Source organism: Diuraphis noxia, unplaced genomic scaffold (assembly GCF_037042655.1).
Source record: "Diuraphis noxia isolate RWA-SAM2 unplaced genomic scaffold, SU_Dnox_SAM2 contig0001, whole genome shotgun sequence".
In the NCBI taxonomy this organism is placed as follows: Eukaryota; Metazoa; Arthropoda; class Insecta; order Hemiptera; family Aphididae; genus Diuraphis; species Diuraphis noxia.
In genome coordinates this window covers 45,983,035-46,009,810 of record NW_028301711.1, presented here as the reverse complement: position 1 = coordinate 46,009,810, position 26,776 = coordinate 45,983,035, and the positions used below count along the sequence as shown (strand labels likewise).

General features: G+C 30.0%; 1 protein-coding gene across 2 annotated transcripts in view; it reads left to right on the top strand.

Moving 5' to 3' along the window:
* The window catches only part of LOC107168934 (neurotrimin-like), a 189,302-nt gene that overhangs the window by 142,953 nt on the left and 19,573 nt on the right, over positions 1 to 26,776 (top strand). For both annotated transcript variants that reach the window (XM_089215653.1, XM_089215652.1), the window contains exons 2-3: positions 9,641 to 9,772; positions 19,385 to 19,585. In XM_089215653.1, the coding sequence (XP_089071779.1) occupies positions 9,641 to 9,772; positions 19,385 to 19,585 (333 nt within the window). The remainder of the gene's footprint in view (positions 1 to 9,640; positions 9,773 to 19,384; positions 19,586 to 26,776) is intronic.

Genomic DNA, 26,776 nt, shown 5'->3' with positions numbered 1-26,776 from the left:
TCTGTATGAACCGCACAATAGTGCCTATATCCCTCCCCTACCCAATTCAACATTGGTTCTATATTATTCCATATAGAATTGAATTTCTCCATACGGACGAATATCGATTGGCATTCAAAAAATAAAGTCCCATTCATTAGCCACAATAATACTATAAAGATAAAATCAAATAATATTATTATTCGATCATCTTATATATTGTTTTGGGTAATTTTTAATAGTAGCTGATGGCCCACATGTCTACACAGTCACAATAATTAAATAATTAAGTCTACAAATATTATAGGCGCTTATTCATCGACAAAAATTTTCAGTGCACATGCTAGTCTAAGCTTAAAATGCTTATTCATTTAAAACTATGTTATGTAAATATTAGTCTAATGTTAGAAATTGATGTATGTCTACAATTCACAGTTTCATGATATTAATTCGTTTAAGACTATGCAATTAAAAATAAATATTTAAAAAATATTATTTGATAGACGGGTTAACCAATTAACACAATATACGTATGAGATAATAATAAGGATAAAGAACAATAAGGGCCACATAAATTATGGGAATTACCTATTGCGTAATACATACAAACTTCATAAAGGTAATACTTTTCATGGTTCAATAAATAATTATTAACCTGCGAATTATAATACACGACGTTCTTTATAAGTTTTTATTACTATAAATAATTTTTGAAAATTAATACAAATGAACCGTTCAACATTACTACTATCATGAGATTTTGAGAAACATCCCGAGAAGCTTTGTCATCACACCGCATTGCGATTCGTTAGTCCACGCATGTCTGATTTAATTTCCTCAAAGATTTTCCGCACACGAGAAATTTCTAGGCGGAAGCGAGCAGAGCAATGTTTTACCTAATACGATCAGACTTTTCCTAAACAATAATATATTATGGCGGAGGGTGATGGCTTTTCCAACGCTTCGAGTACTTGGTACGATCCGCGTGAGAGATAAAATTTCGGAGAGGTCCAATTAACAGAGAACACAGCAGTTAAATTATTCAACAGTGAGAAAACGGGTGCTTAAAGGTAATCTAACCTCGAGAAACCGATGAGTGTTTCGACCGTCGTAGACTATTATATAGACTCGCTTGAAGTGTCGTCAGTGGCTTCAGAAGTCCATAGAATATTATCACGATGTGTCGCATACGGGTTCGTGTGTGGTTAAATTATTTATCCGTCCCTAAAACCTATATTGGCTGCTGATAAGTGGTAGTTTGGTAGAAAAGTGTCAGTATAGGTATCTACAGTCTTGAAATTATTCCGGTCAACAGCTTGACAACACTATGTTCGCTGACACGAAACGCACTTGTTTGAGGAGGCGAAAGCACGTGAAATTGAATAAAAAAAAAATAAAAAAATATCAAACATCAGAAAAAAAAACTTTCTACGATCTGGTTTCGGTTGGACGAGACTACGCACGTTGCAATTTGAGATCGACGACCATATTATGCACATGGTTAGCTGCATATTTGTATTTTGTGAATATTGGAAAACTATAATATCGGTACAGATATCTTTGCTTGTTTAAATTATATATTTTTAAAATTCCAGCCTATCTAAACTAGCATTTTTTCAAAACGATTTTCTTCCTATTTTCCAAATGTCCTGTTTCTAGCATAATGTGTAACGATATTGAACAGTTAGTTTCTAATTTACCCGTATGATGTGTAAATATAATATTGATCTTTGGAGACATTTTTATAAAATCTTCTATAACTTGGTTTTGAAAAAGTAGACATCTCTTATTATCAGAATTACACTCATAAGATTATACATTTTGACTACCATACTATATTATATTTACTAACCGCACTGTCAAATCGTTATCGAAGATTGAGAGCAATCGTCTATATATAGTATCATTTATATTTTACACTATCACACATGTAATGCTATCTAACTATTAATAATAATTATTTGATGTGATTCAAATATTAAATCAGCGTGACTATTGCATAATATACTAATCAATCATTGCACGTACCTATACGTGTTGCTCAGTTACTCAAATAATCTGCTAACGAAAGACTGCAACTTATACATTGTCATAACGATGTGAATTAGGCACCAACTTATATAAATAATTTTCAAATTAAGTCGGAAAATATCTACCGTCAACATAAAAAATTATGCACGGTCGCACCGCCGCCAGACAATAATATAGATACAATAATATACTTATTAAGATGCACGGTGATTGTTTGGTGGTATTGTTGATAATAAAGTTGTCATTTGGACTATTATATTGTATAAATTACATCTATATCCCGGTATAAGCCTGCGCTATTGTTGTGGAATCGCTTCCGTTTTCGATTATTATTTAATGTATATATATATATGATATTTTTCCAGCTCGTAAAATGCTCGTGTTTAAGACTATACAGCGAAAAAAGTCAAAAATTATTGCGTAAAATAGTACAGAACCACCATATCCACTGGTGCGGCCTGCACGAGACAGCCCTCGTTTTCTTGTAAATTTATAAGCGTCATTTCATCCTGCGCGTAAAGACAATGTTCCCATTAGCCGCTTTAAAAAAAAAAAAAATATATATACAGTGCAGCAAAAATAACGATAATAAATTAACCGTGGGAAATAGGATAAAAAAAAAAAATCTGAATACTTAATTACATCACATTTACCAGTTACGGTTCCAGAGATCCTTATACAGTCGCGTATATTTTGTGTAGGAAAAAGTCTGAATGCTAAACAATACGCCCAAAAATGTCTCCGCCTTAAAAAGAAAACGTATAAACCGTTAACACTAATTAAAAGAAAGGGAAATCTAGAGTTTTATTTGCATTTAATGATTTATCGTTGTCGTGTTTAATCGTTAATAAATGCCAGACGCAAAACTCCTCCGTCCAACATTATTATGTTTCCGCCATAAACGAAAATAATATAAAGATGGTTAACATTATTTAATGAAAGTCGTAGCAAAGTATAATTTCTTAACAGCGCAAAATGCATAAATAACGTGCGGGGGACATTAATCGCTCAACTACGCATTCGATTTGTGGCGATAAATCTCGCACGTGGTTGACGTTTGTTTTCTTCCGATATCACATAATCATGGACGTAAATAGGGGGGGGCTTAGGAGGGCTTAGCCCTCCCTAAGCCATCTCAAGCCCTCCCTAAGATATTTTAATATTTATGTTACCTATCTTTATAATAATAAATTATATAGTTTATTAATTATATTTAAATATTAACTGATAATTATATAAACTATAATCAATGGTAAAAGCTATAAATATAATAATATGTAGGGTTCATATCTGCACATTATGTGACATAATGTACAGAATATTTTCATTGTTGAAAAATCAATACGTTCTATTAAAATATTAAGTATATAATATAAAATAAATGCTCTTGTGTTTTAAATGTTTAAAATTCTCTTTTAAGAATTCCAATTTTCCTTCGGTTAGGTACGATTTGCGAGGGTTTAATACGGTACTGAATTTGAATGCAAAATGAGAAGGACATCATGTGGAAGGGTGTGTGTTGTATAGAGAACTGAAAAATAATGGAAATAGCTGAACGCGACGGTGAGCAATAATCCATGTCACGATTTAAAGGATATAAGGACCGGAAAACAAGTATAGTTTTTCCGCCTATTTGATTTACATTAAAGATCAATGTTTTAATTTAATTTTTATATTCTATTTCGGATATTCGTCCCGAAATGTGACCCGCGACAAAAAGTTCATCGGTCAAACATTGCAAGCGTCACGAGTTTCTCTATATATCATTCTCTGGCAGTTGTCTGCAGTGATTCGACGACGCCTCTGCTTAAATCGTAGCCACTGCATGCGACGTATTCTCGCCACCTGTTTCAAAAGGATTCAGTGGTCTACACTCTACACTACGAGCACGACACACATTTTTCGAAATATAATACCTATAATATTATGCAAAATAAATCAAACTGCGATCGCTAGCAACCTTTAAACGCGGCCACAGCGGGGCGGTAAAGTGGTTGGGGCTTAAGCATTCGTCGCCGCTCGTTAGTTACACAGCCGTCTGCACCCAAACCATGGTTTAATTAGAAGACCATGGTTTCATTATAGTTTCCGTAACTTCCATCGCGCACCAGCGTGTGTAAATATGTTTTTAACGAATTTCCAACCAAGAAACTTTTAAAACTACCGATCAATGAGCGAAGGTCACTAAAAACTTCTTTGTCAAGAAAAGTATTCACTGCAAAAGTTTCACTATCGTGGTAGTAATATATCCTACATAATATGTAGGTATACATAGCTCTGTGTATTATAAGGCATTGGGGCTGCAGGTTGGGTTACATAGATTTATTCATTTTCTTTTCAAACTTTTTGGGTAGAAAAAGCTACCGTATATGATATATCACCAATAAAATCCGTTATTTTGTTTATTGTTGCATAATTATTTTGATCTTCGATTGAATTCCACTACACCGGTGGAAAAAACGAGATAATTAATCGGTTGTTCTTGCACCACCATACGGTTTTTTTTCTAAAAATTCAACAGTTAACTGTTCACGCAAAACTTACTTGTAGGTTTACTAAACACACACGCGATAAATACGAATGTGTAGCTATTATACTAGGCAGAGAGTCTTTATCCAATTTTGAAGACAGTTCCGAACTCGGTGAAAATCTTCAATTGGCTGGCTGATATGATTTATATGCATGCTATCATCGACCACTTTTGTATGTCATTTGCCAAAGTCGATATACATTAATACAATGATTGTCAATTGTTCTACACGACAATTTAATTTAAATAATACCTATATGTAATTAAAAATGATTTATGCAACATCATTTACTATTTACCCGTTTGTGTTGTATAATAATAATAATACATAAATATAATTATCATCAATATAATATATTTTTTGTTGGTATGCAGATCCATACGGCTATGCACATTTTTTTATTTTTATATATTTTTATAAATTAACTGGTTTGAATTTTGATTTTATTGTGAATCTTCTAATGAATTCTGAATGATAGTATGCCATAAAAACAATATATCATTGCAGGTACTATAGTCTGCGCTTTTAAAGTTTAAAAAAAAAACCGCGGGAATTGTTTGGATGATTTATGGTCGGTATTACACCTTTTGGCCAGATGCATATTTGATGCGTACAGACTCGCTATTACTATAGCAGGTGTGTACCCTTATTTACTAGGCGCCACGTAGTATTATTTTACCGTAGTCGTGTCTCATAGTGAGGTTCGGCAGACTTAAAAATCAATTTTTGAAAATTGATGAAATAAATTATATAATGCTACTACCTATAATATTTTATAATCTTGGCGTACGATAGTAACGTAATATTACGCTATGTGATAATCAATACCTGTTTATTATTTAATTGTGCCCGACCGTTATTATTGCAACGCTAGCACGCACTCGGTATGATTCAGATAATTAAATAACTACGTTAATTTAAAAACACAACACTTATAATTCTAACGTCTTTGGTGTGATGAAAATGCACAACATTCGACGTTATCGTTTCGCATGGCTTTCCAGTCTGTACATATAATATAACGCAGTGGAATGGCGAAACAGCGATGGTTATACAATGTTAATAATAATAATAATAATAATAATAATAATAATAATAATAATAATAGCAATAATGATGTATTTTACGTCAATTATACAATACACAATATATTATAATTAGGGCTTGGAAGATGATGGCATTAAAAACAATAAAAAATGCCATAAAAAAATATGTAAATATGACATAAAAATGCCAAAAAATGTCCTAAAAAATTACAAATATTAGTAATATATTAATAAAAATACATTTTTTTAAAAATATTTTACTCTATTTTACTATAAAATTCAAAATATGACATAAAAATGACAACAATTTCCTTAAAATAGGAAGATAAAAAAATTTAAAATATTTTTTTTATAAATTTATCAAAGCTTACAAATTATTTAAAAATTAAAATCATTACATTGTACAATTAGAGCGTATTTTATGTTATCGAAAGTAAATGAACGACGATTATCTGTTAATAAATATTTATGATTGGAAAAACTTCTCTCTACGCCCACTTAAGTGATTGGGGCAAATCTGAAATGCACCAATTCATCAGCACTGAAATCATCCGGAAGCACTCATTTGAAGCTTCTTCACCATTTAATATTTTTGAAATTGTTGACAACGACAAATGTAATCGTCTAGATGAAATTGAATAGGTACTATCTTAGCCTGTGGTAATTTCCAAGTTTTAAGTTATCGGCAGGGATGTAGTGGAGGGTATGCGTGAGTATGCGGTGCATACCCACTTTTCAAATTTTTAAAAGTGAGCATACTAAAGAAAAAACTTGAGACCGGAAGTATGCGCTTAAAAACTAGCTGACAGAAGTATTATTATATTATATATTAGATAAATAAATATACTTTATAATAATATTAGGTAATTACATTGTTAAAGTTATTATAATTTAAAATCAACTTAATAAAATAATAACTAATTATATGTTATTAATTTATATAATTGAAAGGAGTTGGAGGTGGAGGGGTTGATGCAGGCTGTAGCCAGACCAAATTTTCTGATGGGGTAAAGTAAGTTTTAGGGGGGGGGGGGCGTTATATATAAAACAATGTCTGTCTAATATTTTTAAGGTGGCAACGCCCTTTCCCACCGTGGCTACGGGCCTGGTTGATGACAAAAGCTGCCACATAATAATATGTAGCATACTCACAAATAACTTTAGGACTACATGCCTGGTTATCGGCATAATGGTCGACAAGAAACGATAAGAAATTAACTAGTGTGAAATCAGTAAAAATGACTAAAAATTTAGGAAAATGATCTAAAAATGTCAAAAAATGACTTAAAAAGTAATAAACACCAAAAAATGCAAAAAAATGCAAAATAAAAATTAGTTATTCATATTCACATGCTTATGAAACAAATTTGTAGCCAGGAGAGCATCGTCTAAAATGTTCCAAAAAAAAATGCAAAATGTATCAACTTCCGAGCCCTAATTATAATATTTTATATAATAAATACAACGACCCCCGTGAAGTACATATTCGGTGGCCCGAGGACATTATTATTATTATTGTTACTATCGCGAAAAATGAACGAGAAGAGTATAAATCTCGTCGGTGGCGGTGGTGATCATTACGGCAAGAGAATGGAGGGATTCAATTTTCTGATAAATAAAAGCGTTTTCAATGTTTGTGCGCTCGTGTTCGCGCTACCGATTCGCTCTTCTCCCCCGTCTCTACCACGTATACCGAAGAATACCACGAGCCGGGTCCATACGACGTGAGATAAAAACATTTTTTTTTTTATATATATATATATATATATATACATACGTATTATAAGTTCAGAAGTTGCTTTGTAGTGAATAATATATCTGTTCTGACCAGTTAAAGCCATTTCTGGTGTCAAATAACTTACCCACAAACACACACACACACACACACATTTAATCAAACCAACTCTCTTTTCTCAGCTTAGGTACACCATTGGCGTGTACATTGAACATTATAGTCGATTTTTAAAATTTTTTTTGTATTCACAATATTTCCTTGCTTTATCGTAAATAATTTTATTTTTTATGTCCGCAATTTCATGAAATTATTACTATAATTATTGTTATTAATATTTAAAATGTTTGAAAAACACATTTTTTTCCCGCACACATAACGTCATAAAAATCCCATGGTAATAATTATTCCCGTTAATAATGATTATTATTATGAATCAAAAACATAAAGCTTACTACCTACTGTACTCAACTTAATGTTAATATACGTACTGGATGAGATTCACACGTGCAAAATATATTTTATGTATTGTACATAATAAAACATTATTATATTTTTCATATACATATTTGATTGGAAGCCTTAAATGGAGGATCATTATCAAAATATTATATGATTTATACTTATTCCTATTATTATTTTTTTCAATGTTTTGTTTTTTAAATTAAAATATTAAAAATTTTCTATTTTTGTACATGAAATGGTATAATAAATTGTTAAAGGTATTTGACAAGAAGGTAAAATCTAATAAAATACTACAAATTAATAGTACTTAGCACACCATCAGACGTGAAAGCCGTAATTTAATAAAATGTAATATATATATTACAGTAAGACTCTTGAATACCATAAAGAAGAGATTTACTTTTGGTAAAATAAATAGTGCCTTAGGGATATTTTAATTATAAAAAATGAAGAAAAGTTGTTAGACGATTCGGTTATTTCATCAGTTTAAAAACAAAATGTGTACCTATGCAGTTTTTAAAGACTGTATTCTTTTATTAGATATTTTAATAAGGTAAACGAAATTCACATCAGACGCATTCGTTTTGTTTTGATTAGTGGTACCATATTCGATAAAAAAAAATTAAATTAACTTACTTTTACCACCTAATAATTGAAAACCGTATTTATAATATATGCCTAATGGGTATAAGTATTTTTTATACAATATTTTTTATAGTACATGTTGTAATAATATTATGTTTTATTTCAATTTCTAATTTTTGTGAACAATTTTCTAAAATTACGTACAATTCTTTTGAATAACGCATACACGATATTTGCACAATTCTTCCGAGAGCTCATTTTAATTTTAATTAGTCACTTTACCTACTAATTACAATCACATTAATATGGGGAAAGTAAATAAACGATACGAACGATAATATTCGTTTATTTCAATAAATTATGAAATATAATACCTATTCAAATTACGACCACATTAAAAATATTACGATTAATAGACTCAAGTAATCACAAAGAGATAATACCGTATTTCCAGCTACCACGTACCAGTCTACATAGTAGTACCCTGCAACCGAACTTTCATTTACACAATCTCATTCTCATATAAGGTATTCCATAATCTTTTGTACTTACCATTATGTCACGAAGACACGATGTAAATATTATAAGGTTCATACATTACTACAGAGACGTTCGTATACACATTGGACTTTGTTGAACACGTAATATGATACTTTTATAAACAGAAAACCCAGCAGTCTATCAAATTATATCTTTGAAAACTTCACATGCCAATGAGTTTTTGATACGTGACAACGAATATTATTGCACAATAAGTAGAAGTCATAAACTTTGAAAACAACCGAACGCCAGTAAAATTTGTTTTGACTCCATCATTCCACAACAGAAAACGACTATTCATTAGTGGCGGCGTGAATTAGTTCGAGTGAGAATCATAACGAAGATATAAACTCCAACACAACATAATTTTATCCGGAATTATTATTTATTATAATAATTATTAGTATATCTATGTTATTGTGGCTCATCTAAATAATAATAATAATAATAATAATAATAATCAGTATAATATTATTGTGTATTGTTAAACTTTTGTTTTGATAGGTAATAATTTTCATCACGCAAAATAAATTATGCACATTTTTTTTTAATTCTTCAAAAAACGTCGAAGTTCCACATGTTTTTTTAGTACTACTACAATACTGAATAGCAATGTATAAAAGATTAGTTAAATATTTAGTTATCATGTGATTTCATGTATAACAATATGGTTATAATGTCTAAAATTATATTGATTTTGAACTATAATATAACTCAATAATTGCTTACAGGTTTTGCTTCACCCAAGAGACCTACTCAAAATCCGGAACCTGATTCTTTGCCGACATTTGGTTCTCAAGGAAGAAGATTTAGAGTGGTCACGAATGACACCGTTGTTCTCCCATGTGACGTTATCAACCCGGGTGAGTACGACTTGAGACGTTTATTATTATACATTAAAATATTTTTATTAGGTATTAAATTTTCTATAGTTTATTATTAAAATATATTTAAGGGTTTAACTACATTTTTTTCTTTACAAACCATAACCGTCAAATAATATGTAAAACTGTTTTAATAAATATCGGTCGGACCAGGTGGAACTTGCGGGTAATGATCGTGAATAATCGTGTCCCAAAAACATTTAAAAAGAATGACGGGTGTTTTTAATTTTTAATTTGTTCGGCGGTCTCCAATGTTAAATTTCCGTACATGCACTATGATTTACATATTTAAGGTTGTTACACCATTATAACAACGAAAAAATAGCCGTTTCGCCTGCAGAAAGAAACTAAGAAATGCAATAAATTAAACAACTTGGGTAAACACGCGAGCTTGAAAAATAGTGAAACACTAGCATCAGGTAGTATATTTCAAAAGGGTTATAGGAAATGTTATTTTTAATATATTGTATTACATACTTAAAATAAAAATAATTATGATCAACTAGTTTATTCATGAAAAACTGTAATTATAATGGAATTGTAATTAATACCTAGATAGACGATTAAACGTATCACCGTAGCGTAGATACTACAGTGATATAATAATATTATAATAGGTATACAACTAATATCATATAATGAACATTGAAATATGAAATAGAATTAAATGTGTTTTAATTTTGAAATGAAAGAATAAAGTTCCGTATATGCAAGTTAAAATACCGATAACTGACTTTAAATATTTACCTGAATATATTATGTAAAAAATAATTAATATCAAGAGTTACATTTTATATACTATTACATTTTTATTATTTATGTATCATGTATTTATATGACATACTTCATAATTTTATACTCTGTGAAATATGAACAAACATTTTTCTTCGAACTTCTGAAAGTTGAGAATTTAAGCCACTACACAAAACATTTTTATGTGGCCACAAAATGGAGTTTAATTCGTCAATTCTTTGCTTAAATAAACAATTTATGTAAAAAAACAACAAATCATTGCCGGGAATATCGTAATTTTTAATTTGATCAGGTAATTCTTAATTAAATTGACACTTATAATAACTTTGAAAATATTCTCCAAAACGTCTTAAACTCCTAATTAACTCAATTAACTGTCTTATATTTTCATCGTAAATTGTCGTACGTATTGTGTTTATGACTTGACTTCATCAACGAACTTGTCCAACAATATTATTACAAGTTGTAATTTACAACAATTATGACGTACCCACCTTTGCCAAATGTTTTGTTATAATGGCTTTTCGTGATTTTTGAAATATTTAATTTATTAGAGCAATCCAAACAAATACCTATGGCTAAAATATAATACCAACACCTGGAATCGAATATGGTGAACCATGTAGTCGAGCCGACTCTTACTAAATCTATATAACTACATACATATTGTACATTGACTTATTATGGCTCAAGGTACTATATATTATTTTTCTTAATGCTCTTCTATTTTTGTTTTTATCATTAAATATTTCATTGAGAAGGAGTATATATGCAATAATCTTGTATATTTCAACAACGGATATAACATAATATTATTTTATATATCATACTGAAATGTGATAATTTCGTTACTTTTCGGTTATCGCGACTACAAATCATGGTAAGTACAGGATAATTCACTGCTCTCAATGGGACAATTTAAATGGAAAACATCACTCGATTTGCTATAACGTAAAACCACCTTCTATGTATAGGTCTCAGAGTAACCAAACTTAAGCTATCTTCACCTTGAGAAGTACACAATGTGTTTTTATATATCATGTCAAGAGGGATGTTTTCGATTTAAACTGTCTAAGTAAACATAGCGAGTAAATGTCACCACCTTATACATACGTACTATGTTTGGAAGTCGTGATAGTCCCAAAAATTACCATTAATTTTATTACGATGTCTGTAAATCTTAGTGTTAACTAATAAATTAGTTAATTCACCACTATTATTATTATAATATTAATAAGACTTGTCCTTAGATGTTGAGTTAATTAATTATCGTGATACATGGAAAAGGACAATACTTATAATATATAAACTATAACCTATAAATGATAACAAAACTTAAAATTGCAATATAGTATTATGTCATTAATAGTAACTACTATGTTATCTGTTATCTTTAAAAATATAGATGGTATATTTTAGTATTTTAAAAACTATTTATGATAATTATGGTTATACGTTTATTACAATGATAATTGTTACAAGAAAAATAATTGATACAAGAGTATTTCAAGGTTTATACATAAATTATTCTATTTTATAGATATCTATATAATTAATCAACTCAATACATCTATACCTCATATACCTTATACTAAGGTATACTTAGCATAAGGTCTATGCTATACCTAGCTATATTATATTGATATACAAATAAACAAAAGGTATAATAACAATAGCTTTAAACTAAATCGTTTATCATTGATGTGAATAACTAGGTTATAATCTGATAGGTTGTTGATATTATAAATTTATAATGAATAATAATGTAGCTTCTACGTGACAAACTTAAATGTTTTTATATTATGTAGCCACTAGCCATATTTACTAAGCGTATTTCCCGAAACTCAAAATCCTATCTTTCGTAAATCTTTAAGTACCAGATATAAAGTTTTTTCTATGGTTTTCTGAAATAAAGAATACAGAACAATGTGATAAGAAAAAAGTTTGAAATAAATTCTTGTCAATTTTTAACTATAGAATGATTTAAAGAGTTCACCACAAGATAATAATTCCCCTCATATATTTCTGCTTATCATGTAAATGTATTTATTTCCAGGTATAGGTATATTTTGTTTGCAATATTATTCTCTTTTTCATTTCTTATAGTTATAATATTAAACGATTGATTCGAAAACGGTTTTCTGAGGATAATCAAATTTAAAAAGCGATAAGTGATATTTACTTCTACTAGGTAGACTATTGCTAAATGTTATCTTAATTAATCATGCGTATTGAATTTAATCGATAGAAAATAAAATTTACCAGAAGTTATTGTTCACTTATATAATCCCCCACGTTAAATAGATATTTGTTTGAGTATTTTTCTGCTGAAGTTGTAGGTATTTGATTTTTGGTAGAAGTGAATAATCCGTTAATGTTTATCCAGTGTGTAAAATTCAAATGTGTTTTTTTTTTTTAAAGTAGCTTAATAGATCCATTGGTATTCTAAGCGTTCACATGATATTAAACAGTTAAGTTGAAAAAAAAATAAACCCATTGTCTTCATGTTTATTTTTCGACGATAACGCTTTTTTTTTTTAATTCGAAACGTTTTCGACACTCTTAGTTTTAATAGTCAATAGACTTTTTTACCAGACTGAAAAATAAATGAATAACAAAAACTGTTGTCCACTGAACCAAAGTTTACCGTACGGCAAACAAATACAATTCAAATAAATTCCGTTTGGTTCCTTGATTTTTTTTTTAAATTTTAAATTAACACTACATTTACACAAATTATGGAAACACAAAAAATGTTGTATATTATTATTCAAGTATCAATAATATAAAATCTATATATTTATCTTTATATTTGATTCATCATTAAAAACAATACAAATTCTAAAATATTTCGAAACATTTTGCTAGAATACTTACTTGTATTTTGTTTTATTTTATCTTTAACACATTTTATCAGAAATAAATAAAACAAATATTACAATATAATATATTAACTAAAAAAATGTAATGAGCAAAGATTTAAAACAGTATTAAAAATGGATATACCTATATTCGCATTTTTTTTCTAAATATAATTTTTATTGTTATTAATATAGGTACTATGGGCCAAATACACACACATTTTAATTATTATTATAGGATTATGTCTTTATCAGAATAATAATTTATGATGCATACTAGTGTTCACTGTTCACTGTTCATGCTCTGCTAAAATGCATAAGCTTCATTCAAAAATACTTTAAGAGACATAATAATATAATAATGTTGTTGTTTTTCTCTACCGAAGGGATTATATTCTTATTCTGTGTACTTGGCGTATATATAGCAGAATGTTTTGACAATTGATTTCCTCTCTTAATTGGGTGTTTGAAATAATATGCATTATTAACTGTTATTTTAAAACGAGTTAGTTTTGATTTTTTTTTATGAATTATGGTGCATATGAAAGAAGAACATGTTATAAATTTGTCTTCAATAAAAATGTTTAAAACTTGTTAAGTTGTGAATATGGATTATAGATTATCACAAAATAGTCTTTCGTTAATCGTCTTGATTTTTCTAAGTAAAATTATACCATAATAAAGTAGATAAAACAAAAACCATATTTAATTAGGGTGGTTTATAACGGTATATTATATATATATATATATTTTTTTTAATTGGTCATTGGATAACTTCATTCCTTGAGAGCTAATTCGCATTGAAACTATATTATGATTAAATAAGTGTGGTGTGATACATAGTCTCTAGAGAGTAAACAACACTAATAAAGAATATTAAATATTATTTTAATCGATAAAACGAAATCATATTATTCATATTGTGTTATTATATGTAAGCACTCAATTATACGTCACGTCTTGTAATTTAAATTACATCACGAATCCTGAAACACTGCTGGTTATTATTCTTTGAATTCTTACAAGATTATTGGCATTGTTTTTCAAATTATATAAATATCTCTTGAAAACACAAGAAAATAAAACGTTCTGGAACACAATAAAAAATAAAAAATATTTTTTAGCCCCGATGAAAAATCTCCCTCACGTTGTCGTTCATTTATGTGAGGGTCTCACTTATGGCAACCTGAGCGCACACACACACACACACACACACACACACAAATGATAATAAAACAGCAGTAGTATAACAATAAAAGTTCATCATATCTACCTAACGCAATCCCCTTCTCGATGCTAATAATACCTGGCTAATGAAAAATTCTTTTCATAGCTTAATTTTACGCTCCGATTTTTTTTTTAACTCTCTCTTTATAGTCGTACATGTGTTGTACACCCTCCTATCTACGAAATTATATATTTTTCACTGTCTCCTGGCGAGACCTTTTGTAATTCTATATAATATTCGGTCACGTACTCCTATCATAATATAATGTGTAACACGCGGATAAGGTTTACTGACGCTACCGGTATAAATAATTTCGGTTGACATATAAAGAGCAAAAGGTTTTCAGTCGTTTCATATGTATTTGTGTTTAATGATGGCGTCCGCCGACCAGTGGTGAAATATCCAGCAGACGTAGTACTAATATTATGTATAGTGTCATTAAAGACAAAAATTATGTAATGGAAGGCGTTGTACGTTTTCTAAAAAAATTCCAGCACTAAAATATTCAACGGATTTTATATTATCCTTAGATTTTCTTGAAACTCTTATGGGAATACCATTATTTAGATGAGAAAAATTTACAAATCAAATGCATTACATAATTTAAACATTATTATACATCGAATAACAAGAAACCATTTCGTGTGATGAAAAATAAATCGAATTCTCACTTTAAATAATCTTTTTAACTTTATTGTAAATCGTTAATAATATCAGGGAGTATATGATTTATTATTTATGTTCAAAATATGCATTAATATGTATTTATAATTTACGAAACATGGAAAATAGACAGTTTGTTGATTTAAATGATATATGTTTTGTTTTTATATTAAAAATAAAATAACTTCGATTATAAATGTTATTAGCCTACTTTATTTAGATTTACATTTTCATATTATCTGTCAGTATTTTTCAGTTTCTAAAATAAATATATATATTCTTATGTATATTTGTATATTTTTAGGAGTCAATTATATTGTTCAATCAATATTTTGTTGTGTCTTGAAGTTTTCAAGCATCGAACTATGATAAAATAAATACGCATATGAAAAAATTCCATGTTTACTCAAAAATGGCCAAAGTTTTTTTTTTTTTTTGAAATGGGTTTAAATACTTATATTTCTTATTCAGATTTTTTAATAACTTTTTTACTAAAATCTGTGTTCAATTAAATTAAAAAAGTTGTAGCTCGAAACTTTGAGTTTTATTACAGCCATAAAATGCTTTCCAAAAAATGCTTCATTATAAAACCAATATTCAATACAGCCGCTCAGTCTTCTTAAAAAAAAAAAAACTCATTAAATGGTATCCCATTAACTCTCTAGGTAGTCATTTAACTGGCTATATTTTTTTAAAGGAAAACATAATTTATCAATTTAGACGCATAAAATCACCATATAATTATATTAACACAGAATTTGTTTGTGTTCAAAACAACTGTGATACTATAATGATGGGTGTTCGAACGGTTGAGTAGAAAAATGAAAAATAATTTATCCAATAAATACTTAATAACTTAATTTATCTAGTAACTTATTTTAATAAATAAATACCTTTTGTTTCTAATTGTTAAATGATATTTATACTGACCTTAACTTTATGTTAGGTTCTAAAGGCTAAAATAAATATTATTTGAGTACCTAAAAATCAATTCTTGCGTTCCCATAAACATTATTCTACAATTAAATAATAGGTTTATTGGATATTTCACAAGAACCATAAGACGTATTAAAATACACATTTACTTTTATTTTTCCGTATACGTTTTAACCGTGACTTTGACAGCTTTAAATGATACCACAACACGAAACAATTTCGGATAAAGTTACGTCCAAACCGTAATGCGTTTAGGTTTTTTCGTTTCATAAGTGCCTTTTTAATCCAACACTTTCTTGATACCGCCTCTTCTGGGTTTTCGTTATATTAGATTTTACATTTATATATTATACTATTTTCTAAACACATTTTCGTATAAAACCTCCACCACTCCTCCCACATCACGATAAAGCGTCTTCGCCCACGCAAGATATTACTACACGCTTGGTGTTGAGCACAGCCACTAGCTACTATGGTATTTACACAATGATGACTTGAAGAAAAAAAAAGTATATTTCATTTCGAGAGGCATCCATCGTATATAAATATACATATATAATATAGATAATATAGTGTGTTCGTATATAAAAATACGCAATGGTTGAGCGCGAGGTGATGGAGCGTTAGAAATAGTAGGGCATCCGCTGTAATATTTTACGAATTTATGCATACTTTCCACTATACTATTTCACCCCATTTCAGACGAAGGTGAATCAAAAAACCATCCATCAAAAGTGCAATTTTCGTATTCATTTATCGTGTTGTGAAACCCACGACAACCTACAGCATTATAAGCTAACTGCATATTTTCAATATTTGTCATTTCGTTCCTTATTTCTACTGTTTAATTTTATAGCCGGTGGCTAAAACGCCAACGTGCTAGTGGTAAATAGTCAAGATGTACTTAATTATAAAATCATATTATCTAGAATATTTCTGGTTTTCGGTGTCTCTACATGTTTTATACACATAGTTACTCTCACGTACGCTACGTATTGTTTACTTACGTTGTACAATCAGTTCAAGGCGTCGAGAACTGTTGGATATTGAATTACGCAGCAGCAGCTATTGAATAATTTTGTCAGAATTTTTATTAAATTTATAAATTGGAAGTTTCGAACACATGAGAGCTACATGCAGTCACTGTTATTTCTTAAACATTTTGTCAATCATTCTTAACTATAGACATATTTAAATCAATAGTTTGACATGACGCTTATCAAAAATATTACGACGGCTATCGTATTAGCTGTATAGAAATATATATATATGTATATAGATAATATAAAAATTATGAGAATACTAACCTACCATCTTCATTCCGTTGATCATGACAACATTTTTAAAATTAATAGATTAAAAATAAATTCCGCAGTTTTTCTATAGACGGTGTTACTTTTCAGTATTCAGTCTAATTAGATAAAGATTTAAAAATGATCACCTGAAAATTCAAGGAATAAAAGTAATCCGCCAGGTTCAAGCTCCATAGCAAGACTGTCCACGTATATAATAAAAATAAAATAGAATGAATAATTAAACATCTACTTCTAGTCATGCGATACATTTTATAGGTAACTGAAATAAGTAAATTGAAGTTTTTTGCGTTAATGCAGTCTAAACTTTGAAAGTTATCAATCGCAATTGTTTTAAAAATATTTCTGTGGAGTTGTAGTTAGAATAATTTACCTGGAAAATAACAATTGATATGCCTACTTGGAAAATATTAGAAAATTAGTCAATTTAACACAATATCAGCTTTAAGTATATATAACTATTTGTCACATCTTACCAACTTAACAATATGTTATTTTTTTCTTGACAACAGGTTTTTTAGCTTAAATTGGTATAGCACCATTAAACCAATGAATTTCTTGGAAGTTTCACTTTCGATAGTAAAATAACCATTCTCATATATTTATTGAACCATATTTCATATATAATAAATTTTTATGCCGCAAACTGCGTAGTTCATTTTAATTTGTATTTATTAGATTAATTGAGCTATAGTTCCAAATTCTACTTTAAAAAATTAAAAATCTCTGATTTATATATTATTCAGTTAATGTTTTGATTACATAAATATACATAATTTTTATGAAAGTAAAAATAAATTGAAATTATGACTAGGTGATGGAAAGTCAACAAATCATTATCAATATTGTCACACAAACGTTAATTAAAATCTATTTATATTGTTTCGTATTATACTTAACTGAACATTTTTTACTCCATAATTCGTTGACGGAACGAGAGCAATAATAAAATCTGTTTAGACTGCGAACATCTATAATTAATTATACTTCCGTCTGAAAACCTGGATGACCCATTTTGTTAAATAAATAACTACCATTAATCAACTGAACTGAACAGTTTAAACTCTTTCTATTTTTCCACATCTAATTGCATAAACAGTTTTTTTCTAGCGCATAAATACAAACCACCAACACCAATGTTTTGAATGATATTATTAATGTTATATTTATTTTTCGAAATAATAGTTCTTGTCGCCATCATAAACTGGAATTTTCATTGAAGTCTGCGTTTTTATACGACCCGATAAAAGTTATTTTTATTTTTATTTAATACAATTTCTACGTTATTCATTTATGGTTAAACGTTAACACTAAGGTGTATATAGGTTCGGATAAAACCCGCTAATTCATAAAATAATATAATTTACAACACATAATTTAAAGACAAATGATTACTTTAGAAAAAAAAAAATGATTGCCAAGTCAATGCGTTTATATTGATCATAGCGGATGATAAAATTTATTTAACATCAAAATATAATGTAATTATTGTTATATATATAGAAAAAAAAAAAATTAATGTTATAAACCCGAAATGAAATCCATGAAAATTGTTTTGAATGAATACATAGATTTAATATTACTATACTTAGAGACTGAAATGTTTACAACCGAGTAGATTTATAAAAGGATTTTTACATAATATTATCAGCTTTCAAAACTTCAAAAGTGCTGAAATGTATGAAATGTCGGCATTTGAATGAAAATAACTCACATTAAAACGAATTGCACTCGTATATTATTTTATGGTGTGTGTATTCTTCAAGAATTAACAGTACCTAATGTTATCATATATAGTAAATACATAGTTACATTATTGGTTATGTTTTTTTTTCAGGAGTGTACATTTTAGCGTGGAAAAAAGGAATTGCGGTGTTAACAGCAGGAAGCACTAAGGTATCTCCAGACGAAAGGATACGTCTAGTGGACGGCAATAACCTGGAAATCCGTGATATTCAAACAAACGACGCAGGAAATTACGTGTGCCAAATAGCAACGCTGAAACCCAGGGAGATATCACATACTGTGGAGATATTGGGTAAGCTATATATGTCTTGGTAAACATAAAAATATAAACATATATTTATATTTCTGGTACGATCTAATGTCGTTTTTATATTATTTTATACACATGACATATGTATTCCTATATTGTATGTATAATATATTATTGAATTCGTCAAAAGCATAACGTATCTACGTCATAATTCAACAAGAACTTAAATGCTGCGTACAATAAACCATACTAAGTATCCGTATATCGTTGCTGATGTGATCGCGAGAAGTTACTGCTTAAGTTAAAAAAAAGATTTAATTTACAACTTAAATATTTGCTGTAATAGATCGTTTACGTTGACAACGAATTCGATACTCCACCATTTAAATTAAACGCGTTTACTACTCATCTAAATCTTATCGGCCGCCGTAAATAATAATAAAGATAATATATTATGAACACATACATATTACGTCGTGATACGTCCTGCTCAATCGCATTAAAAGTGAACGACGATTAAAAAGCAAAAGTAATCCTCTGGGAACAAGCGATCTCTGAACACTTAGCGTTACGTCCGTGTATTGCAGTTGGGACGAATAGAACAATTGGTGAGTGTACGAATAATTATTTGACATGTGTATCCCGCACGACGTTTAATATTTTATGCGGAGCTTCTGGCCGAGAGCAGGGGTGACGTGTTACCCCGCAGTTGCCGGAGCACTATACTTTACGACGATTCCCCATAGAGTTTTCGGAGGAAACGAGATAAGAGAGTGAGCCAGACGGTGGGAGGGTGAGAGATATATTATAGAGAGAGAGTGAGAAAGAAAAGGGGAATCATCGAAAATTCACACGACCATATAGACGGTTTTAGTGTTCTTACATAATTAATGAATACAACAGAAACCCTTTAAAAAAAAAAACTGATATTTACTATTAAAGACGAAACCCTTTTTAACTTACCCTTTAGGCCATGGTCATGACCAAAACACTATAAGCTACTACATATATATATATATAGATACATATTTTTCTTTGAAACCTGCGTCCCCCAGCAGACCAATAAACGAATTGTGACTGAAAAAAACTTTTTAATGGAATATAATATTATTACGACTTGTAAGCTGTTAAAAAAACCAATTGTGAATCATGCGTTATCAATTCATAATTAAATCGTCAACAGATCGTCAAATTATTCTTTTAGATCCATTTATTGTAGTTTAATATCTAAACGATGCATGTCTTTGTCATATTTTAAAATTTTAGTCATTTATTTACTTTAAATTGTCAATGTTTTAAAAACCAAGTTATTTGCGTTTTTTTGCCATTTGATAAAAATAAACATGAATATAAATTTTTGACGCAGATACCTTAACGTAATAATCTAGAACGTTTTTTATCGTTCTCTATATTATTATGTAGATATATATTATGCGATTTTATGATACTTTTAGAAACATAACATCGTTTCCGGGAAAATCATCTTGGTCGGTTTCCTAAGACAACGGAAAAGACGGGAAATTTCGGGCCGAAATTCCGTGCCATGGTTTCCCGCACTTAATCGTGGTGGCGGTACGTCTATATGGGACACGATATTATCACGTCATCACCTGCGTCTCGCTCGTAGTAAAATATGTCATAAACTCATAACTCACGACCACCAGTCGAGAATGGCGTAAAGCGTTTTTCTGAGATATTATAATATACGAGATTTTCCCGCTGTCTTTCCGACGTCATACAACAATTATTTTTTTTTTACCTCAAAATGTGTAGCGTACATCTTGCGTCGCGTTTTGATCAAAAATAATATATTAAAATATTTTGTATTTAATTGTTTCTCTGTTAGCCGAGATTCTGCTGCTATTCTGTGGGGAGAATTTTTTTTTTATCTCAAAATATTTGCAGCACGTATCGTGCTCGTAAGTACTAACGGTTATACTATAGAATAATTACCGTGATTAATTGATTTATTTTCTCAGATGCTCTGATGGTCTAAAACTCTATGGAGGGGGGGAAACTACCGTTTTTGAGAAAAAAATAATGCGGAAAAAAATCTGCACATTATCATCTGTAGTTGTGGTAAGCCACAATCGCTGTATTACTTCCGTGTTCGAAATTCAACGGTAAAACGGAGAACGCTAAAAACATAAAAATGCTAATTGTGTTTATGATTAAGCTTTTCCGGAGCGATTATAGGTTGGCGGGCACAATCAATCATACGATTGGTGTTGAGCAGAGCGAAACGCTAAGGTATTCGCGGTAAATACCAAATGTAACGTTGTCTACAATAATCGTTATAACGTCATAGTGTACTACGGAAACTGAACATTAATATTGCGTACAATATAAGGACGATTTACGACGAAGACGCGTGTCACGCAACGATACCGCAGCAAAATGGTCGAAAATCTTAAGCCGATGAATAGGTACAAAACTGCATCATTGTCCTGCAGTGTCGACGGAGAAATTTAAATTAATCTAACGACCACCGTTAAACTACTACCTATGTAGGTTATTCAAAGTGCAAAGTGATTAAATCGAAATTCGTACACATAGAACAATACTAGGTATATTCTAGTTGAAGAAATCGCTAAAAAAACGCTGTAATTCCGTCATGCGTATAATTATGTGTTTAAAATAACACAACATTTTACTTGTCAAAATATTTCATTCATAAATTGGGTTGTTTAATATACGTTTCTAAATTTTCATTTTTCTGATGACTATAATTAGTAAATCATTTTAAGTAAATCCATTTGAAATGGCCAACTAATATTCATTCGGCGGGAAAAATCAAAAACTATTTAGTAGGTAACAATTTGTTTTCCTGTGGACCAATAATCTTTTTTGCTTTCAAATATTATTATTATTTTTTTTTTACCTTTGCATATAAAAAATTATTACGACATATAATACGTATGTGCGAATTGTGTTTTGGTTTTTGTTTTTATCAATATTTATTTACTTCACACACGTCTGCGTAATAATAATATATCGTACACAACTTATCTCGAAAGACCGAACATGGCGTGATGCTAACATCCATTCTGAAACAACATAATTTATTTAGGGAACCGAATTTCGGGCACCATTATTATCGGATAGCCGTGGCACAAGCTGTATAGCATTATTATACAGGTAGGTAAACTGGATGACAAACCCAAAAGCACTCAACACAATAGCTCGCACGGGCACACAATAATCAGATTTTCATATTGACAGTGGTCCAAGTAGGGATAATTTTAATACGGCCACATGACCTAGAACACAACAACGTCTTTACAATATCAATTAAAACGTTATTAATTAATGGTAATCCGAGTTCCTGTTGGGTCCTTGCATTTATTTAACCTGCAGGCTGTATATACAGGCCGACGGTGCATCCGCAGGTATTCGCGGACAATCATGAGCACGACGTTCAATAATAGTCTTGATTTTCCACGGTTTTGCATTTTACTGTTTATGACGGGACGAAGGTTAAACATTCGCGCAAAACCCGTCTCGAAACGATTCACGCACTTGCCTAGATTTTATTTGCAGCTTTTATCATAATATGATTATGACGTGTACCTACGTGTAATTAGTTGTTGTAGATTATTATAATATTCGATTTTCGCTGCATAATTATTGATATCATAACTTTTACCGATTTATTATACTAATAATATATTATGAATTCGTATGCAATACCGCACAATTAATGTTTTCCGTATTGTTGTTGAAAATTCTTATAAATTGAAAAGGGGAAAATAGGTATGATAACTATTATATTACAACATACATACCTACTTTTACATAACATTTAAAATTTAATTTCAATCATTGCACAATCAATACATTATATTATTTTAATGTAAGCGCAAGATATATTGTTATATTATAAATATTATAATATAGGTAAATCGATATCAGCAGTAACAGTTGATTGATTGCTTTATGGACACAATAAAATATATTGTACACACTACATGATATAGTGGTTCACTGTGCACGATGTTAACCCACCTCCAATCATTTTATAATTCAGTCATTTGATTTTTGTTAAGAATTGTTAAATATTTCATGCCATATTTTTAGATTGTTTGTATAGTTTAAGAATTGTATCTAATGGGTACTTCTGTTTACCAAAGAAAACCACCCTTTTATTTTGTAAGATTAACACAAATTTTTTTTAGAATGTTGATCCATTTATATTGAATTGCAGCCGAGCATTTTCTCAGTTATTTAACTGTATTTTTAAGGATCAGCCAAGTATTTACATACTTATTATACTTAGTCAATTTAACCAAACATAAAATGTCGATATATTACTACAATTTTGAAATCGTGATAAAATGTTACAATTTACAATTTTGAATTACGATATACATAGTTTAATACGTGCATTTTAAAATAAAACATACTATAAAAATTAATGATAATCAAAAAATAAAGACAAATGTGTACGTCCCAGAACAATTTTTAAATCGTCATAGAATTTTGATTATTAGAAAATACGATCCTTTGTATACTTGAAAATTAAAATAATTCTTAATCCGAATTAATTCATTATTACTAATTATAAAAAAAAATTGGGTGAGAGTGTGCTTGTTAAAACGCCCTGCAGCGTGAATCCATCAAGTAGTTTGAGGCACACTTTTTCAAGTAAAAAAGTAAAACTATAACTGAAACTGACTTCAGATGAATTAAATATTCTCGAACAATAAAATTGTCAACGATCACAAAACATTATAACATAGGTACTCTAGGTACATAGGTAACCTCTGCGTATATGCACAGCAGTGTAGGTACGCACAAATTCATCGTTTTGGTTTATCCGTTTCTGTGATGAACGGGGTAAGGGGGGGGAGGTATTATCACGTTTTGTTGTTGTGTGCTCGCGACATAAACTTCGGGTTCGGAGTTACATGCACTAACCTATAAGACATGTATGGAGCCAAGTTTTTCGATAGTGCGTAAAGGGTTGGATCGGTAAGTAGGGCGGCATTAAGTTGACTTCGTTGGCGTGTAAGGACCTCGTACATATTATATATAGTTCACTGATGTTTATACGAGGTACTACGGAGCAAACTATTTGTTTATTTACGATTTATTAAGGGTAATGGAATCGTGGAAATGAGTAGGAGAAGGAGGAGGGTCGAAATGGTTCAAGGTGTATAATATATATATTCACTCGCACACACAAACACTGTATGTCTTTTCAAAATAACTCTAAAAACAATACGGGCGTGTTTGTTTGTGTCCATGACGTAAACTGCAACAAGATATATGAAATGGCTGGAATATTTTTTAAAAACACTTAGGTTATCGTCGAAAAGACGGGGTTTTGGGTTCTACGAGTATAAGCTGCTGTGGCCAGAGACACAAAGTCGCATATTATATACCTACGAGATTTCCGCTTATTTCAGCATTACGTTTCGTTGCGGTCAACATTTTGTTTAACAATATTTCAAAAGAAACGATCCGTGTACCGTTATACTGTTCGTGCAAATCCGATTTTCTCACCCGTTTTTGTTTTGTTTCTGTTGAATATAATACAACAAAACCGAAAAGAAAAGAGTTTAATTTTATCAGAAATAAATAATTCGTAAAAAATCGTACCAGCTCAAAATTTATACAAACGTGACGAACACACGGCATGCAAGTCAATGTTTAACATTCATCAAATGAACGAAGAAGCGACGATGAAATAATACGTATTATTATCGTATATAACGATGGTATTATTAAAATGAATTGTTGCCTCACCGCCACCAAATGCTGCCGGAAAACATTAATCTATTTAACTGTGCAGTATATAGGTACCTATTATTAAACAACGCCGACACAGTGGTGTAGGTAGAAGAGGTAGTACCGATGATGAATCATCACATACTGTCGCGCCGAATATTGTACTCCATAACTCCGTCCTAACGGTAACCGGACAAGATTAAGTTTGGTATGACAAACTTGTCGGGATAATTTATGAGGTCGCACTGTTGTTACAATTCACTTTCATCGTCGATGCGTTGGTTAGGTGCCTATATATTATATCAGTATGGGGGATCTAGGATATTTTTTGTGATTGTGGGGGGAGGGGTGGTTTTTTAATGATAAAAGTTTATATAATTCTCTTAGGTATATTATTCAATAATAATTATTGTACTACTAACAGCTTCGGAGTAAAAACAAATTTAACCTATTCTGCGGTAGTAAACAAATGTAATACGTTTAGTCATTCGTCGTGTACACTGATATCTAACAGCAAGTAGGTAATTTATAATTAAAAATAAAAAAGCTAGATAGGTGCATTAGCTCCCAAGCACCGCCTTTCCATTTAAACATACCCCTGACCTATACTGTGGTTTATATGTGGAAAACGTGGAAATCTCCAGAAATTTAGTAAGCACCGAACCTTGGATGTAATCTGTGAAATTGATTACTTTCCTATAATGAATCTTTGTGGTTCCCGACGTCGGCAAGTTGTCAACTTAAAACCCCATTCTTGCTAACGATTATTTTAAGTTGCTTTCTTTTCCTCGAGGATGAAGTACGTGGTTACTGGTGGCGTAGCTTACTATAGGTACGTTGTGAGAAATAACAATTTAGTTCCATTTCTAAAACATCCAATAGTTTGCCAGGTGCGCGTACGGCGATTACATGGCAACCAAAATGATGACGAGACTAAAATCTAAAAGGATAGTTTTTAATTAATTTTGAAATTAATGTACCAACGAGTAATGAGACTTGTATCATGAGACTCTATGTTCGGTTGAAATGCTTTTAAATAATTATTTTAATATATGTACCGTGAAACTTACATAAAATAATAATAGTATTAATAGTATCAATATTATATAAAATAAAATAACTATATTTTACGATTAAAAGCTCTGAAATATCATTATTTAAGACTTTTCTTTAACCAATAACCTATAAAACGTTGAAAAAAATATGCATCATATATTACCATGAAAAAAAAATATAGTCAGGGTTCGATTTACATTTTTATAAGTAAAAACCAGAAGACTTTTATAAGGTCTGAAGTGTCTTTTTCTTTTTATATTTTTTTAGGACATATAAATGCAATGCAGCTCTAACAAATGTATATATTATACTTGGTGATACGGGTTGCTTAAATACAATTTTCACTTTGTAAAATGTGTTGTTGTTGTATTTGACATTTAGAGCATAAGATATCAAACCGAAATATTTCCAATAAATATTAAGTATCTATCAATATAGAGTATAAAA